We start from the raw sequence: 15,090 nt of genomic DNA, 5'->3' as shown, positions 1-15,090 counted from the left end.
AGACGTCACAATGAACAATGGGATACTGGTCTGAAGGTGAAAACGGGAGAGAAGAGAGAAAAGATCGGACAGATCTCCGGGGTCGGAGGTATACTTATTCGCGGGGTGTAAAGGGAAAAAAGCCAGGATCGGCAGAGGCGTACTACATAGTACAGGAATTAATGACCAGCTCAGCTCAGATTGGTGGGACTACAGAAACTATTGATATTTATTGGTCACTGGGATGAAGGAGATTTTGAGTGGAGAAATTGGAGAACAGAATGCGGAGGAATTGGCAAAAGCTTAGGTGGAGAGCTGCCGCTTTTGTGTAAAAGGCCGAGGTTGGGGGTTGGACTACTTTATGTATTTCTTTCAAGGGTAGAGTGATACTTTTTGTTGATCTTGAATCTTGACTGGGTACCTATTTGCCGATTTAATAGTAAGAAAATTTTATGATGCAGAAAAATGCTAACTAGTTAACTAGTTTGTCTAAGTGCGTAGACCACACCTTTTCCCATCTGCCACCTTCGCATATCTTTTTAAATTTGTTATATAAACAGATTTGAGTCATTCATTTATGGTCTATTGTCTCTTTGTACCAAATCACATAAATAATCCTTGGATGACTGGATGAACCTTCCAAATTGGGAAAGCCCATGAAAAGCTGGTGCCTGTAAATTCAGGTGTTCTGCATATCAGGTCCGTATCGGAAACCGTATCAAAAATCTCCCGCGTAGTGTCGCGTTCATTGAACACCTCCGTCCTTCATTGCTCTTGCCCTGTCTACCTCCATCGCATCCCGATTGCCTCACTTGATTTGAACCTAATTTACTCACATCTTCCCAAAGTTGATTGCACTTGGCAATCAAGCGCCCAATATGGATGACCCGGCCACACGCATCCCGGGGCAGCTGGTAAGACCCCAACAACTTCCTATATTGATTGCTTCATGATCTGTGACCCCCCCACTAATCTTGTCGCAAATATGATAGCTCCCCCACATGCACCTGGTTTCGCGCAACCGATACCCCAGCATGCACATGATGCCCTCTGAGACCGCCGTCGAGTATTTGACGAGCGCACCCCGGATCTGTCAATCCCAGCCCATGCATTGGACATTCCTCGATGGTCCCCCGGATGGAACTGTTATGCTTACATGGCAGCCACAAAACCACCTAGGCAATAACTTTGCTAGTGATGGCTATATCTGGGCCGATCAGGAACAGGCCTTTACCTTTGAATCTCGCGGCTACGTATGCCTCCTCCTGCAATGAAGCTTCCCTTGCCCCATGTGGATTCAATTCTAATATTTGAGGATACAGACTGTCGAGATGTATCTTCACCGAAGCGGTTTCCACCCTCCCAATGAGCCCGTGGCAACACACTGCCGCAAGCGCTACCGCATCACCTCGTCCAAAGTACCGAATGTGCCCCAACCCGACCCATCACTGTGGATTGTGCACTACACCCGTGCGGCGCCTCAAGACCATGCCCCTGCAAACCGAATTCAAGTTACACCCCAAGTCCAAGGCATGATGGGCCAGCGCCGCTTCCTTCAGAGCCAAGGACAATTGGCCCGCAAGGACTTTTTGCTTCATGATCGCAACAGCTGGCCAGTTATCAATTTCCCCCAAATGACTCCACAGAACTTTGGGCAACCTGGTACTTACCCGGCTGCTGCGCCTCGTGGGCCTGGTTTCTATGCACCCCCAGGTCATCCAGGTGCAGCTGCGCCTAATGCACCCGTAGCCAAAGGGCCACGCGGACACCGTGCGCCGTCGGCTGCCCTCGCTTCTGCAACAGCAGATTTTGCTATTGAAGATGAGGACGTCTCCAGTGGTGATGCGATGGATCTTTTGACGCCCCGCGATGTCAGCAAGATGCGATACCAGCAGCATCACGAGTGGATGGAGGAAATCTTCGCGTCGCCATACACTATCTCACAAATCACACCAGTCTCTTTGGGTCTGGGCCGGAAGGGAGAGCTTGAGTCCCTAACTGCAGGCTTCTTTGATGCTCCTGTTGGAACCTCTGGCGGAGAAGGCCAGGAGGCGGGCGACGCCCCACAGGCCAACAAGATGGAGCCGGCTAAGGCAGAGGAGTTTGCCGAGCGGGTTTCTAAAAAGGTGGCGGACATGACCGCCGAGATTGAAAACTTGAAGAAACAGCATGCTCGCCGGATGCAACGTTTCAACCGAACCTCGTTGCTCAAGGATGCCGAGTTGCGCCTTCGAGAGTCTGCTGCTGACCCGACCGAAAAGGGCCCTGAGATTTGGCGACTGGAGGGCAGAGTTGTCATCCCAACAGAGGATGAAACCCCGCAATTGGATTACATTGAAGATAAGGCCAAATACAGGGTTGACGAGGTAGTCCGGGAAGTTGAGACTGCCTGGAATAAACAAATCGTTGCCGAGCCCAAGGTATCCTGTGTCGAGAAGGGTGGTTTATTGGAGAAGATTGAACCCGAACACAAAGACGAGCCTGACTCATTCACCAATGATATGGTCATGGACGACGATTCCCACCTACTCAACCAATTTGGCAGCCCGGGCGTTGGTGTAGGCGCAATCTCAAGTGTTTCTGTCAATGGACAACCCATCCACGGCGCTGATATGTCCGGTGATGTTGACATGGATTTGGGCGACCAGCTTCACGCTGGTACTAATGTCCAGGCCAACGACTGGGTAATGGTGAACAATGAGAGCAAAGACCATGGCCCGGTCGGTGGAGACTTCGACTTTACCAACATCGACAGTGCCGGTGATGCCCTGGCGGCTTATAGCGAGCAGAACGATGGGCTTGACTTGCCAGACCTGGAGAACTCGGCATTCGGCGACGCATTCCATGCATCTGACAACGAACACTCACACAATCCCGATGCGGACGACATTTCCTAGTCTGCCCTGAGATCTTTTCATGTGAAAGTTTTTTTTTAACGAATGATTCTGCGGATCAGTCATTCCGGTCTATTTCAGGCGTTGCGGGGCTTGCTATTCGGGTGTCTGGATTTATGCGGATGCTTTAGCTGGTTTTGTACCATAAGATTGGCCAGGGGAAATTCTCTGCTTCCTCTGGCCCTGCGAATTTCTTTTTTTGTTGCCTCGAATTGAGAGGATAGAGGGTGGGATCTCTTATGAATTTAATCCCTATTTTTTCAAGTTATCTTCCACTGTAGGTTTGATCGAATGAGATATTTCCCAATTAGGAAGGTAGCTGTTGGGTCCACGCATATTCAGAAACTGAAAATAAAGGGAAACACAAATCCCTTTTCTATAATTATATACCTATGTACCTATGAAGTGCATGGAATATAATATAATTAACTAATAGTCTCCAGGGCTATTCAGGTGGTACTGCTAGTACTCTGATATCGGGAAGCCGAAGCCAAGGTGGAGACTGACGATCAGCCCTAGATAATACTAGTCTTTCATGATAAATAACTCAAAATCTAAAGGCCATCACCACTAACTATTATTCTACAACGTTAAGCTTGAAATGTCTGCAATCGGAATTGTGATGGCGTGCATGAACTGCTCAACTCGACTTCCGCCCCTCCCCGTTCATGACGTCAGCCACCGGGACTGCACTTCCTCTGGCAAAGAAAAGAGAAGCCCTGGAGAGAATAGGGTTCGTCACCATCGTCATCTATAGGAAGGCGCGACTGACTTATCATTTGGCCTCGCCCAGATTCAGTTTTCTCGGTTTCTCATCTTAACATATCCCACCTCCCGTAACCCTAACTTGTATTGATTGACTATATCTCATACAAGCAAACAATATGTATGTATCCTATATTCCCAACCCTTACTTTGACTAAACCAAAGTCTAGGAACCGCAACCTCTCATTCCGCTCGCGAAAAGAGCACCATGCCAGCCGGCAGCGGTTCCGCATCTCCACCTTCCGTGGGTTGCAAGCGCCGGAGCTCAGCCGCAAGATGACCAAGCTGATCAAAAGCGAGAACGCCGCCATCGGCGCCCACGAAGCTGCCGGCCGTGAGCGCACCTCGATCGCCGCCCAGCTCTCTGAATGGGGCGAGTCTACTGAAGACGACAATGTCTCCGACATCTCCGACAAGCTCGGCGTCATGCTTGCTGAGATTGGCGAGCAGGAAGACAACTTCGCGCAGAACCTCGAGGACTACCGTAGTATCCTGAAGCAGATTCGCAACATGGAGGCCTCGGTGCAGCCGTCGCGCGAGCAGCGCCAGAAAGTCACCGACGAAATTGCCAAGCTCAAGTACAAGGATCCTTCGAGCCCGCGTCTGGTCACGCTGGAACATGAGCTTGTCCGGGCTGAGGCTCAGAACCTGGTTGCTGAGGCACAGCTGTCTAATATCGTACGTTTAATTCTGACTTCGTTCTGTTTTTGTTTGGTGTGTCGGGTTAGTTTGGGCTGGCTAACGTTCATCTCGTCTGCAGACACGCCAAAAGCTCAAGGAGGCCTATGATATTCATCTGGCGGCTGTTATTGAGCGCGCCGAGAAGCAGACCATTCTGGCTCGCCACGCTCGTCGCCTGCTCAACTACATTGATGACAGTCCTGTTGTTCCTGGTGATGCACGCCAGGCGTATGAGCATGAGCCCTTGGCACGCCAGATTCTCGAGGATGCCGAGAATGATCTCCGTGGATGGGAACCCAGCGTTGAGCCTATCACCAATGCCATGGGCCGAGAGTCTCCGACTCATGCCAACGGTGTTAGCGGTGTCAATGGACATGATGAAGTAGTATCGGAGCACCAGTCGGATGTTCTCGAGAATGTTTCTGTGACTGAGGGTTTCACCCAACCAGTGGGAAGCGGTGCGCTGCCCGCGAAGATGGTGGTTGAGCCTGAGCCTTCGCCTGCGTGATCGTTTCAGTCTTTCTCGGGGGTTCAGTGGTCTCTTTTTTAGTTCGATACGGACATACTTCAGCTGTAATGTGTAAATTCGGTTGTTCGCCTCAGATTGGGCACCAAATGTTGCTGGTGGTTTCGGACAAGGCGTTGGCTGGCGCTGGACATGGGGGTCTATACTCAGGAAATATGCAAATTGTTTATTGTAAAGTTTTAATTCGTTAATTCATTAGTTCATTAATTCGTCGTTTGTTTTATTTATTTTTTCTTCCAATTTTTTCTAAAAATGATATCAAATGAATATCGCGATTTGTAGTACGGAGTAGAAAGTTCACGTGACCGCAGGCGCCAGAGTGACGCGGAAACCCCGAGCTCTAGCGGAGCTTCACCCATCACTCGACTGTCTCACCAGAATCCCTTTCACGTCTTTCCAGCATCTTTTTTCTAATTTTCTCCTTATTTCCTCTTACATCAGCACACAATGGATAAACTTGTTGCCCAATACTCGCGCCCTCCCCATCAGAATGAGATGTACTCAGAGCAAGAGCAGCAGGACCTCACTGCCAGCGTCCCTCCACTCTCGCTGAAGTTCAGCCTTCCTCCTGTCGACAACGTGAGTTCCTGATGAATACTGTGGCAGGTTCTCTTTGATTTCGATGGCGGTTTGATCGGGGGATGTACGTCTATCCTGACGTCAACCTAGCTACGCCGTCATCACAGCTATGCCTAAGAGAATCGCTAGCCAGAACCTATCTACGATTGAACCAAGCGAAATAATGGACTGACACTGATTTCTTTTACCTAGCACTCTGCTTTCCTGCGTGCCATGACCGATGACCACTCCAATCCCAGCTGTCCTATCAAGCTCGCTCACGGCACAACAACCCTGGCCTTCCGGTTCCAGGGCGGTATCGTACGTTTTCCTATATTTCGGCTATACCATGGGTATCTTGATTTTGGAGCATGTTATGCTGATTGATATATTGGGTTAGATCGTGTGTACCGATTCGCGAGCAACAGCCGGTAACTGGATTGCCAGTCAGACAGTCAAGAAGGTCATTCCTGTATCGCGGTTGAGTCGGGGCGAGGACAAGAAATCGAACGAGCCGACGCCAGGTCTTCTGGGAACCATGGCCGGTGGTGCAGCTGTAAGTTTGGACCGCAAGTGATGATGACGAGTGATGGTGCGATGGATATTGATTGCTGATGGTTGTTGCGAATTGCTAGGATTGCCAATATTGGTTGCGGTATTTGAGTCAGCAGTGCACTCTGCATGGTAAGTTCAGCTCGATTCTTGATATTTGCAGGGAGTGAAAGGACATTGCTGATGAATTCATATCTAGAAATCCGACACAAGCGCCGTATCACTGTTGCGGCCGCGTCTAAGATTCTTGCCAACCTCACTTACGCCTACAAGGGATACGGACTTAGCATGGGAACTATGTTAGCAGGAGTACGTCCCATACATCATTCATAGCCATGAGATTCAGAAACTGACAATGATCTCTAGATGACGCCCCAAGAAGGACCCGCCCTGTACTACATCGACTCCGACGGCACCCGCCTCCCCGGTAACCTGTTCTGTGTTGGATCCGGTCAGACTTTCGCTTATGGTGTGCTGGACGCCGAGTACAAATACGAGCTGACTGAGGAGGAGGCATTGAACCTCGGCCGCCGAGCCATTCTGGCTGCCATGCACCGTGATGCCTACTCCGGTGGTTTCATTAACCTGTACCACGTCAAGGAAGAGGGATGGGTGCACCACGGATTCGATGACATGAACCCTATCTTCTGGGACACGAAGCTCCAGAAGGGCGAGTTCTCCAACGTGACATCTGCGTTGTAAACGGGCTAGAGGAATGAATTTGTGTATGTAAACCGAGGACCTGTGAATTGCCTTTTCCGGTTAGCTTTGCCTTTTTAGGTTGAGCGCCCTAATACACCGTCACGTAATAATATCTCCCTCTACTGCCTTGATATATAGGTAGACCCGACCTCGGCCTTTGATTTCTCCCTTTCTCTTTCACTTCTGCCTCTATCCCCTCTGTCTTACACCTACCGCTGTAGCCCTATGATTTTGGTCGCCCAACCGGAACCCCTCCGGCCCCTCTTTTCTTTCCTTGTCGTTACTTACGGCTAAGTCCGGTTTACCTCTATCATAGTAGCTTATAACCTGGATAATCTAGCCTCCACGTATAGAGCGCTCCTAGGGAGTATAGCCGGACTTAGGTGGGTACGTTCTCGAGCGACACGATGTATTAGTCTCGGAGAGTGCTTATATCTACATAGTCTACTCGTTCTAAACACCGATATCCCGGCCGTTCGACCTGGTGACACGCTCCTCCTTAGTTCGATAACCAAAAGAAAGCTTCCCCCCTCGACCGACTCGAAAGTACCTTGGCTTTGTGCATTGTAGAGAGAGTAACCGATATCCGTAGAGCCGATTATATGTTGCAGGATGGATTGCGTTAGAATGTAACAGGACAGGGATTGTAACAAGGAATGCGTCACCCTTCGCCAGATTTGTAGCTATGTCAGAGAAGGCTGGGTTATTCGACTTTGTCCCCTTGTTTAGTTGGCCCAGGGGGTTGCTTACCGACTAGATCAGGGTGGGAGCAAGCGTGCTGAAACCGGAAGCGACCATATTAACAACCGTATCATTGTAGAAAAAAACTCCCACCCAAGAACGTGAAAATGCTTATTGTGTTGGTTCGAGGATTGAGTATCGGCTTGATCCGGATTTAAGGCTCAGAGACTCCGACCTGCACTGCAGTGGAGTGGACCTGGGCAGGGATACATGAGCCCGTTACGGGGGTTAGCATCCTAACCCATGACCCAAGCACTATGTACTTTTTTCTTGTTCTAGCTGTCGTTCACGAACGATGAAGAGCCGAGTCTCGGCTTCTTGTGAATATTCTGGACATGCAGTTGCCTATTGAACTACGTATCGTACTCTGTACTCAACCCAGGATGCGTAGCCCTGATAGCTACAGCAGAGTACCTGTAGCTGATCTACTTAGCTGGGACAGGTGTGCTCAGCTGTGCAGCACGGGTATTAGTCTGACATATATAGTACTCGTAGTATTAGGAGTAGCCTTATTGAAAAGCCAAGGCTGCTTATTCTGTAGCCAAGCAGCTAGACACCTATAGAGGTCCAATAACTGCAACTACAGCATTACTCATATCTAGATAGCAATAGCATACCGAGACAAGAGCCTCCAACACTTACACACAGCACAGCACAGCAACTCGAAAAAGGAGTTACTCATAAATCTTTGATACGAACTATGAATCATAGGCACTGAATTATGAACTGATCCTAGTAAATGACATGATCTAGTTATATTTACATGAATATGACCATGGATGTTTGCTTTTACGCTGCTCTGATTTGCTGAATCGAGTAACGCGGCCACTAACAGACATCACTCTTCTGAATGCAGAATACTCTATAATTTGATTAAAGGCGATCTGCATATGTTTCTTTGTTCAGTGGGGAATGAAAGCCCTAAGCCATGGCACATCAGGTCCGCCCGGACTTTGATCTGTTATCTCCGACGAGCTTGTATTCTTATACCGCCAGTATCTCGAGACAACTTCCATGACAGTTTACTATATTTGAGTCTTTGAGTATGTCTAGCGACGAAGAAAAGCGCCAGGGCCCTCGGGAACCTCCCAATGGAGGCGCCCGAGCGTGGCGTGTGGCTCTGGGAGCTTTTGCCGCTCATATGTATGTCTTATATGCTGCTGTTCAGTTGGAACGCAATCTGTTAAACACATCCTCCATCTCCCATTAGTAGTTGCTCTGTCTTTCTCCTGGCCCCTTCACAGAATATCTCTGATCTCCAGCTAAACAGCCAATTGCATAGCCACCTCAATATGCGGAAACCTTCCCCTAATCAATCGAAATTTATCCAACAGAATATCCTTCGGCATAACCTGCAGATTATGAAAAGAAAGCACAACCCCCTGCATAAAAACAATATCATCAATACGACTCGTCGTCTCCTCCCTCGTCGCCTGCGGCACATGAATCACCACATCAGCAATCGTATTAACAATCTCCAACAACTTGCTAATCATCGACGATCCATGCACGCGAATCGTATTCTGCGAGATCTTCGTCAAAAACTGCCTGAGCTGACTCGACAACCTCAACGGCATCTCCAGCTCCAATGACGGACACGACGCATGCGAACTAAGCAAGCAATTCGACATCGCCATCTGCCACAACAACGTCCGCATCCACTGCCGCGTAATAACCAAATCCGCCTGCTGCAGCTCCGACAGCGCAGAAACCTCAACCTCCCACAACGCATCGTCCAGCTCGCGGTATTTCCGCTCAACCCACGACGCTGTCACCTGCGTACGGTCCCCAATCCACAAACTGATAAATGATGCATCCAGCATGCAGAACGTCTTGATCACCTGCGTCCAGCCCTGCTGGATGTCCGCGCCTACGAAGGTATCTTCTTCTGGGTACTGCGTGTGCGGGGGCAGCGTCACCGGGGAGAAATTCACGATCGACATGAATCGCTCGTGGATGAAACATTGCCAGTACAGTCGTTGGCGGCGGGCTCGTTCGGCCGTGCTGAGGCTTGCGTTGACGGTTTTGTCACTGATACGAAGCATCTGAATCATGCTGATTGCTTCGCGGAGGTGGAAGAAGCCTAGGTCGTAGTGGCCTAGGCTCATGGCGCACATCTGGATGAAGATGCTTGTTGTAGCGCGTAGGATTGAGGGGCGGAAGCCTATTACTAGTGGTTGTTGGGTTTCCACGGACTGGCGCATTAGATCGGTTATTTGTGTTGAGGCTGGTTGGGGGCTGGATTTGGTGGTGAATTGAGAAGACCGGGTTAGGTCCAGGGTTACTGCGGTGAAGGCGTAGACGAAGGCTGCGTGCTCTCTTTCTGTGTTCATTTTTGTGATTGATGTGCGCACTTCTGTCTCGGTGATTATTGGACTGAAGGGATATACATAGGACATGTAGGCTGGGAGTAGACTTTCAAAGTACGAGGTTGGTAGTTGAAGCGAGGCTGTAGGTGCTGGTGGAGAGAGAAGTGGTGTTAAGGTGGTGGTTTTGGTGTTGGTATTGGCGCTCTTGTATTTTGAGATCACAGCTCCTCGGCGTAGTGAATGTTTTCTTGATCGCAATAAACGGTTCTCTGTGTAGGTGCACAGAAGATCCAGGTGCTCGCATTGCTGACATCTTTGCTGGCCGTTGCAGCGAACTTTGCGGCGATTACATGGGTCACATGCTTTCGGGACTCGCGACTGGGAAGTTGGACCAGCCATTTCTTCTGATCTCCAGGGTTTCCAGTGTCAGGGGTTGATGTTTAGTTGAAAACATGTACTTCTTTTCCCCGCGCTCGACGTTGAAGAGCTTGTCTTGGCACTCCAGACTCTTTCAGCATAGCGCGACCGGGTTGTTCTCCGTATGTCTGAGGTCTATGTTGGGATGAGAACATGTGAGACTTACCCTAGTAGGCCTAACTCGTACATATATGCATTAATTAAAAGCTTAAAAGAACCTGGGGTGAATCCGGGGTGATCCGATGCGAAACTGGGGTGCGTGGTGGCTTTAGACCAAGATATATATTACGGTATCTACGTACGGAGTACAAGAAATTGGATATAAAGATCTGACTCGAATCATTCAAGGATATTTGATTGTAATCTGCTATAATGATGTCCTTTAACCAATTTGAGTGTGAGCTATCTAACCAGTAGTATATCCCAGCCCTAAACCAAAAACACTCTTCCCTCAAACGCCTGTAAGTCCTCCTTGTGTCCATCTACATTGCCAGCCAACAACTTCCAATCTTGGCTCTTCACAGAATCTGGTTTCTCAAATTTCTGTGTCGTATCCGAGAAGTTGAGAACCACCAAAATGGTCTCGTTGTGATTTGTCTTGGTATAGGTGAAGACACTCTGATTTGGCTCGTCGATGATCTCAAACTCTCCAAAGACCAAGAGATCAGCATACTCCTTGCGCAGCTGATTCATTTGTTTCCAGAAGGAAAGAACAGAAGATGAGTCTTTCTCTTGGAGCTTCACATTGATCTCGGGGTAATTGTCATTCGGGCGCATCCATGGCTTTGCCGATGAGGCCGGTGAAAAGCCAGCATTGGCTTCAGCACTCCACTGCATGGGGAGTCTGGAATGATCTCTCGCCAAATGCTGCAGAGAATCCATGGCCGTGTTCAGCGCGGCTTGATCGTCGCCTGACACTTTGCTGGTCATTCGATAGTAGTTGGTGCTATCGATATCTTTGTATTCGTCAATCGTCCACTCCCGGGGTGCATTCACCATTCCAATCTCCTGGCCCTGGTAAATAAACTGTGTGCCGGAAAGTGTGCCTTGCATCATGGCAAGCATCTTTGCAGACCGAACCCTCAGCTCGGGTGTCTTGTCAGAACCGAACCGACTCACAGAGCGGCCCTGGTCGTGGTTTTCCATGAACACTGTGGTCCATGCATCTGTACCCTTGATAATATCTTGTGTGCTCTTCACCGCAGTTTTCAGTTCTCGTAGATTCCAGCCCCGCAAAGTGGTCAGGAACTTATAGTCTTTGCCCTGGCCGAGGTCCACGAGGTCGAATTGAAAGACCATGCTTAGCTGCTTCTCTGCTGCTGAGACATAGCGCAGAACACCCTCAACGGTATGTGTGTTTGGCAGTTCGCCAACGGTCATTGCATCGTATTTGGAAAGCACATCGTTCATCTCGCGCATGTACTCGTGAATGCGAGGACCGTTGCAGAACAACGAGAAAGCAGGTTGTGTGTCGGACTTTGGGTCAAGGATTGGAGCATTGGGATACTCGGGGTGCTTGCTGTACATATTGACAGTATCGACGCGGAAACCATCGACGCCCTTCTGCAGCCAGAATTCCATCGCCTCCTCGTAGACTGCCTGGCGAGTCTCGGGATTCTCCCAATTGACATCGGGCTGTTCAACACAGAACAGATGGAGATAATATTCCTGTGTTGTCTCGTCCCACTCCCACGCACTGCCTCCGAAAATGCTGCGCCAGTTATTTGGCGGCTGACGATTCCCGTTGGCGTCGTATTTCGCTGGCTTCCAGATGTACCAGTCGCGCTTGGGGTCTGTCTTTGAAGAGCGAGATTCTTTGAACCATTTGTGCTGGTCTGAGGTGTGATTCACTACCAGATCCAGGATAATTCGAAGTCCACGCTTGTGGCATGCATCGATGAGGGTCTCCATGTCCTCGACAGTGCCGTATGGGCCATACACGCTTTGGTAGTCGGCAACATCGTAGCCCATGTCAATCTGCGGGCTGTCGTACATGGGACACAGCCAGATCACATCCACGCCAAGGCTTGTGATATAATCTAAAGACGAGATAATCCCTGGGATGTCGCCAATGCCATCGCCATTTGAATCTTTGAAGCTGGCGGGATAGATTTGGTAGATGATGGAGTTTTTCCACCACTTTTCGCTCACTATAGCGGGAGACATGGTGAATGTATGGGATTGCAATGCAATAAATGGAAATAGAAGAGAAAATATGGTCCAAAATAGGGAAGAAAGCGAAAGGGCCATATATATATGCCTATTGCATTCGTTTTTAGATAATCAATGCACTAGGTACATCTCCAGAGCTCGATGATGGAGTCCAAGCGCGTCCGATATCATGTAGGGAGGGCCATTGCTCTCATTGACTCGATGTCGGCCCGACCGCCATTATCAGCAATATCTTGTACCACTCATTTGCCTGCGGGGTTTTCTAATGCTGGACGAGGGTTGGCGGTGTTTCAGTATGATAGGCATTCCCACTTATTCCCACTTAATCCCACGATCCGGAGAACATACCGAACTGTCCAACCGTCAGACCATGTGAAATGCCGAGAGTGTCTATGCCGATTCGTCTCTCTTTCCGGGCCTAACGGATATCCGTTGGTTCATCAAGCAGAAATGAGGGGGGAAAGGGGGTAAGTCGGGCCGACATCAGGCCAATCAGCCAACGATGTCCCCCGGCTTCTTCTAACTGGATCGGGAGAATCCACAACCCTAAGATGGCCAATACGAGGCACACGAAACACGGCTGGACGAGAAAAAGCACATGCGGAGAAAATGCAGAGCACTAGATGTCTCTTCATCCCTGCCCGGCCCGACCTTAGGCCAATCACGACTCTCCCAGGAAAATCCGGGGATAGTGGGCTAACCCAAGCATACCCCGTGCAGATAAACTGGGGAAAGTTTCTCTACGCCACTCCGCTCGCTTCTGACAAGAATTAAGCAAGGATTATACTCGACGGACAAGTGGGCCAATGGAACCCCGGTCTCGTCCTCGCTCGTTATGGACTACCATCGACGCCCTTCAGCACAGTTTTGTATATAAATGTCCGACGACGCCCGCATGAAATACTTCTCTTCTATCCCGTCCTATTCACACTGAGTAACAACCTGGAATCATACTCAGAGCCTCCATTGGCACCCCCATCCCAGCAATGGCTTCTGAAAAGCAAGCCATCGACCATGTCGAGAAACATGCCGACTCAATTGAGCCAGCAGGCCATGACCTGCCGGGCTACACAGACCTCCAAACCACCACCGAAGCCCACGCCGCTATCGAAAAAGAACACAACATGACCGCCATGGAAGCGCTACGACTCTACCCCAAAGCCGTAGCCTGGTCTCTCCTCCTCTCCTGCGCCATCATCATGGAAGGCTACGATGTAGTATTAATCGGCTCATTCTTCGCCTTCCCATCCTTCAACATGAAATACGGCGAAATCCTGTCGGACGGCAAATACGGCCTCGCCGCCTCATGGCAAGCAGGCCTAACCAACGCAATGAGCGTCGGCCAGATCCTCGGTCTCTTCGTCAACGGAATTGTCTCCGAGCGCTACGGCTACCGCAAAACCCTAATGGCCTGTCTCGCCAGCACAGTCGGCTTCGTCTTCATCCTCTTCTTCGCACCAAACGTCCAGACCCTCGTCGCCGGCGAGTTTCTCATGGGCATCCCCCTCGGCGTCTACCAGACACTCACCGTCACATACGCTTCAGAGGTATGCCCAGTCGCATTGCGCGCTTACCTAACCACCTACGTCAATCTGTGCTGGGTATTCGGACAGCTCATCGCCTCAGGCGTGCTGAAGGGCCTACTCGGACGCACCGACCAGTGGGGGTACCGCATCCCCTTCGCCATCCAGTGGGTGTGGCCGGTACCGATCTTTATTGGAGTGTACCTCGCGCCCGAGAGTCCGTGGTGGCTTGTGCGGAAGGATAGACGTGAAGACGCTATCAAGGCTGTGAAGCGGCTCACGCGCGCAGACCCGAACTTCAGCGCCGAGGAAACCGTCTCCATGATTGTGTATACGAATGCCATGGAGCAGCAGACCGAGACGGGCGCCTCGTATTTGGACTGCTTTAAGGGGACAGACCTGCGACGCACGGAGATCGCGTGCTGTGTCTGGGCGGTGCAGAGTCTGTGTGGCAGCGGTCTGATGGGCTACTCGACTGTCTTCTATCAACGTGCTGGACTGGCGGACTCGCAGTCCTTTACGATGTCGCTGGCGCAGTATGCGATTGGCGTTGTTGGCACGTTTAGCTCGTGGCTGTTTATGACCTACTTTGGTCGTCGCACACTGTATGTGGGTGGTCTGGCGGTCTTGGGTGTTATCCTGTTTGTTATTGGGTTTATGTCCATTGCGCCGGCGACTACATCGCTCTCGTGGGCGACAGGATCCATGTTGCTTGTGTATACGTTCGTCTATGATTCAACTATCGGGCCGGTGTGTTTCTCGCTGGTTTCGGAGATGCCGTCGTCGAAACTTCGCACTAAGACGGTCGTGCTGGCGAGGAATTTGTATAACGTGCTCAATCTGGTGACTGGTATTATTATTCCTTACATGCTGAATGTGGATGCGTGGAATTGGAGGGGGAAGTCTGGCTTCTTCTGGGGTGGGCTGTGCATTCTCTGTCTTGTATGGTCGTTCTTCAGACTTCCTGAGCCCAAGGGCCGCTCTTATGCTGAGTTGGATGTTCTGTTTGAGAACAAGGTGCGCACAAGGGAGTTCCCGGCTGCGAAGACCGGTTTGGTGCAGAGTGATCTCGAGGGAGAGAAAGGCTCGGTTTGAGGTTAATATCTGAAGTATAATATGTGGAGGAAGTATTGGAAGTATAGCAAGTTTGACATGTAGTATGGCCGTTATTAGTGAAATGAATATCTCATCTTGTTATAACTGGATCCTGAGATTGTTGAACGCCTTAGTAGAGAAGATTATAGCTGCAAGTAGCCAATATACGAAGATCG

General features: G+C 50.0%; 6 protein-coding genes across 6 annotated transcripts; 4 read left to right on the top strand and 2 right to left on the bottom strand.

Annotated features, from left to right (window-relative positions):
* Nucleotides 1-857: 857 nt before the first annotated feature.
* On the top strand, nt 858-2,876 carry N7471_000840 (uncharacterized protein; the record flags this gene model as incomplete). Its single annotated transcript, XM_057273561.1, has 3 exons — nt 858-893; nt 972-1,232; nt 1,302-2,876. 3 exons carry the CDS (start codon nt 858-860, stop codon nt 2,874-2,876), a joined length of 1,872 nt encoding a protein of 623 aa, XP_057141740.1.
* A 623-nt stretch (nt 2,877-3,499) lies between these two features.
* Nucleotides 3,500-4,827, top strand: N7471_000839 (Eisosome component PIL1/LSP1 family protein; the record flags this gene model as incomplete). Its single annotated transcript, XM_057273560.1, has 3 exons — nt 3,500-3,606; nt 3,809-4,316; nt 4,399-4,827. Exons 1-3 carry the CDS (start codon nt 3,542-3,544, stop codon nt 4,825-4,827), a joined length of 1,002 nt encoding a protein of 333 aa, XP_057141739.1. The 5' UTR covers nt 3,500-3,541.
* Nucleotides 4,828-5,232: 405 nt separating this feature from the next.
* pre2 (proteasome core particle subunit beta 5) lies at nt 5,233-6,769 on the top strand. Its single transcript, XM_057273559.1, has 6 exons — nt 5,233-5,424; nt 5,617-5,724; nt 5,804-5,959; nt 6,039-6,087; nt 6,155-6,264; nt 6,322-6,769. Exons 1-6 carry the CDS (start codon nt 5,293-5,295, stop codon nt 6,655-6,657), a joined length of 891 nt encoding a protein of 296 aa, XP_057141738.1. The 5' UTR covers nt 5,233-5,292; the 3' UTR covers nt 6,658-6,769.
* A 1,891-nt stretch (nt 6,770-8,660) lies between these two features.
* Nucleotides 8,661-10,106, bottom strand: N7471_000837 (Zn(II)2Cys6 transcription factor; the record flags this gene model as incomplete). The annotated part of the gene is made up of 1 exon (XM_057273558.1): nt 8,661-10,106. One exon carries the CDS (start codon nt 10,104-10,106, stop codon nt 8,661-8,663), a length of 1,446 nt encoding a protein of 481 aa, XP_057141737.1.
* Nucleotides 10,107-10,553: 447 nt separating this feature from the next.
* N7471_000836 (glycoside hydrolase family 13 protein) lies at nt 10,554-12,290 on the bottom strand (the record flags this gene model as incomplete). The annotated part of the gene is made up of 1 exon (XM_057273557.1): nt 10,554-12,290. The coding sequence occupies one exon, from the start codon at nt 12,288-12,290 to the stop codon at nt 10,554-10,556; it is 1,737 nt and encodes a 578-aa protein (XP_057141736.1).
* Nucleotides 12,291-13,282: 992 nt separating this feature from the next.
* On the top strand, nt 13,283-14,914 carry N7471_000835 (MFS maltose permease MalP; the record flags this gene model as incomplete). Its single annotated transcript, XM_057273556.1, has 1 exon — nt 13,283-14,914. One exon carries the CDS (start codon nt 13,283-13,285, stop codon nt 14,912-14,914), a length of 1,632 nt encoding a protein of 543 aa, XP_057141735.1.
* Nucleotides 14,915-15,090: the final 176 nt, after the last annotated feature.

The sequence above is a fragment of the Penicillium samsonianum genome, assembly GCF_028829775.1.
Source record: "Penicillium samsonianum strain IBT 33392 chromosome Unknown utg000001l_segment0_segment0, whole genome shotgun sequence".
Lineage (NCBI taxonomy): Eukaryota > Fungi > Ascomycota > Eurotiomycetes > Eurotiales > Aspergillaceae > Penicillium > Penicillium samsonianum.
This window is presented reverse-complemented; position numbering and strand designations above follow the sequence as displayed.

Excerpts from the sequence above, each read along its gene's own strand:
- pre2 (XM_057273559.1), top strand. The coding sequence starts at position 5,293 with ATGGATAAACTTGTTGCCCAATACTCGCGCCCTCCCCATCAGAATGAG. Across the intron at positions 5,725-5,803 it reads TCCGGTTCCAGGGCGGTATC|ATCGTGTGTACCGATTCGCG; the intron begins GTACGTTTTCCT and ends ATATTGGGTTAG. Across the intron at positions 6,265-6,321 it reads TGGGAACTATGTTAGCAGGA|ATGACGCCCCAAGAAGGACC; the intron begins GTACGTCCCATA and ends AATGATCTCTAG.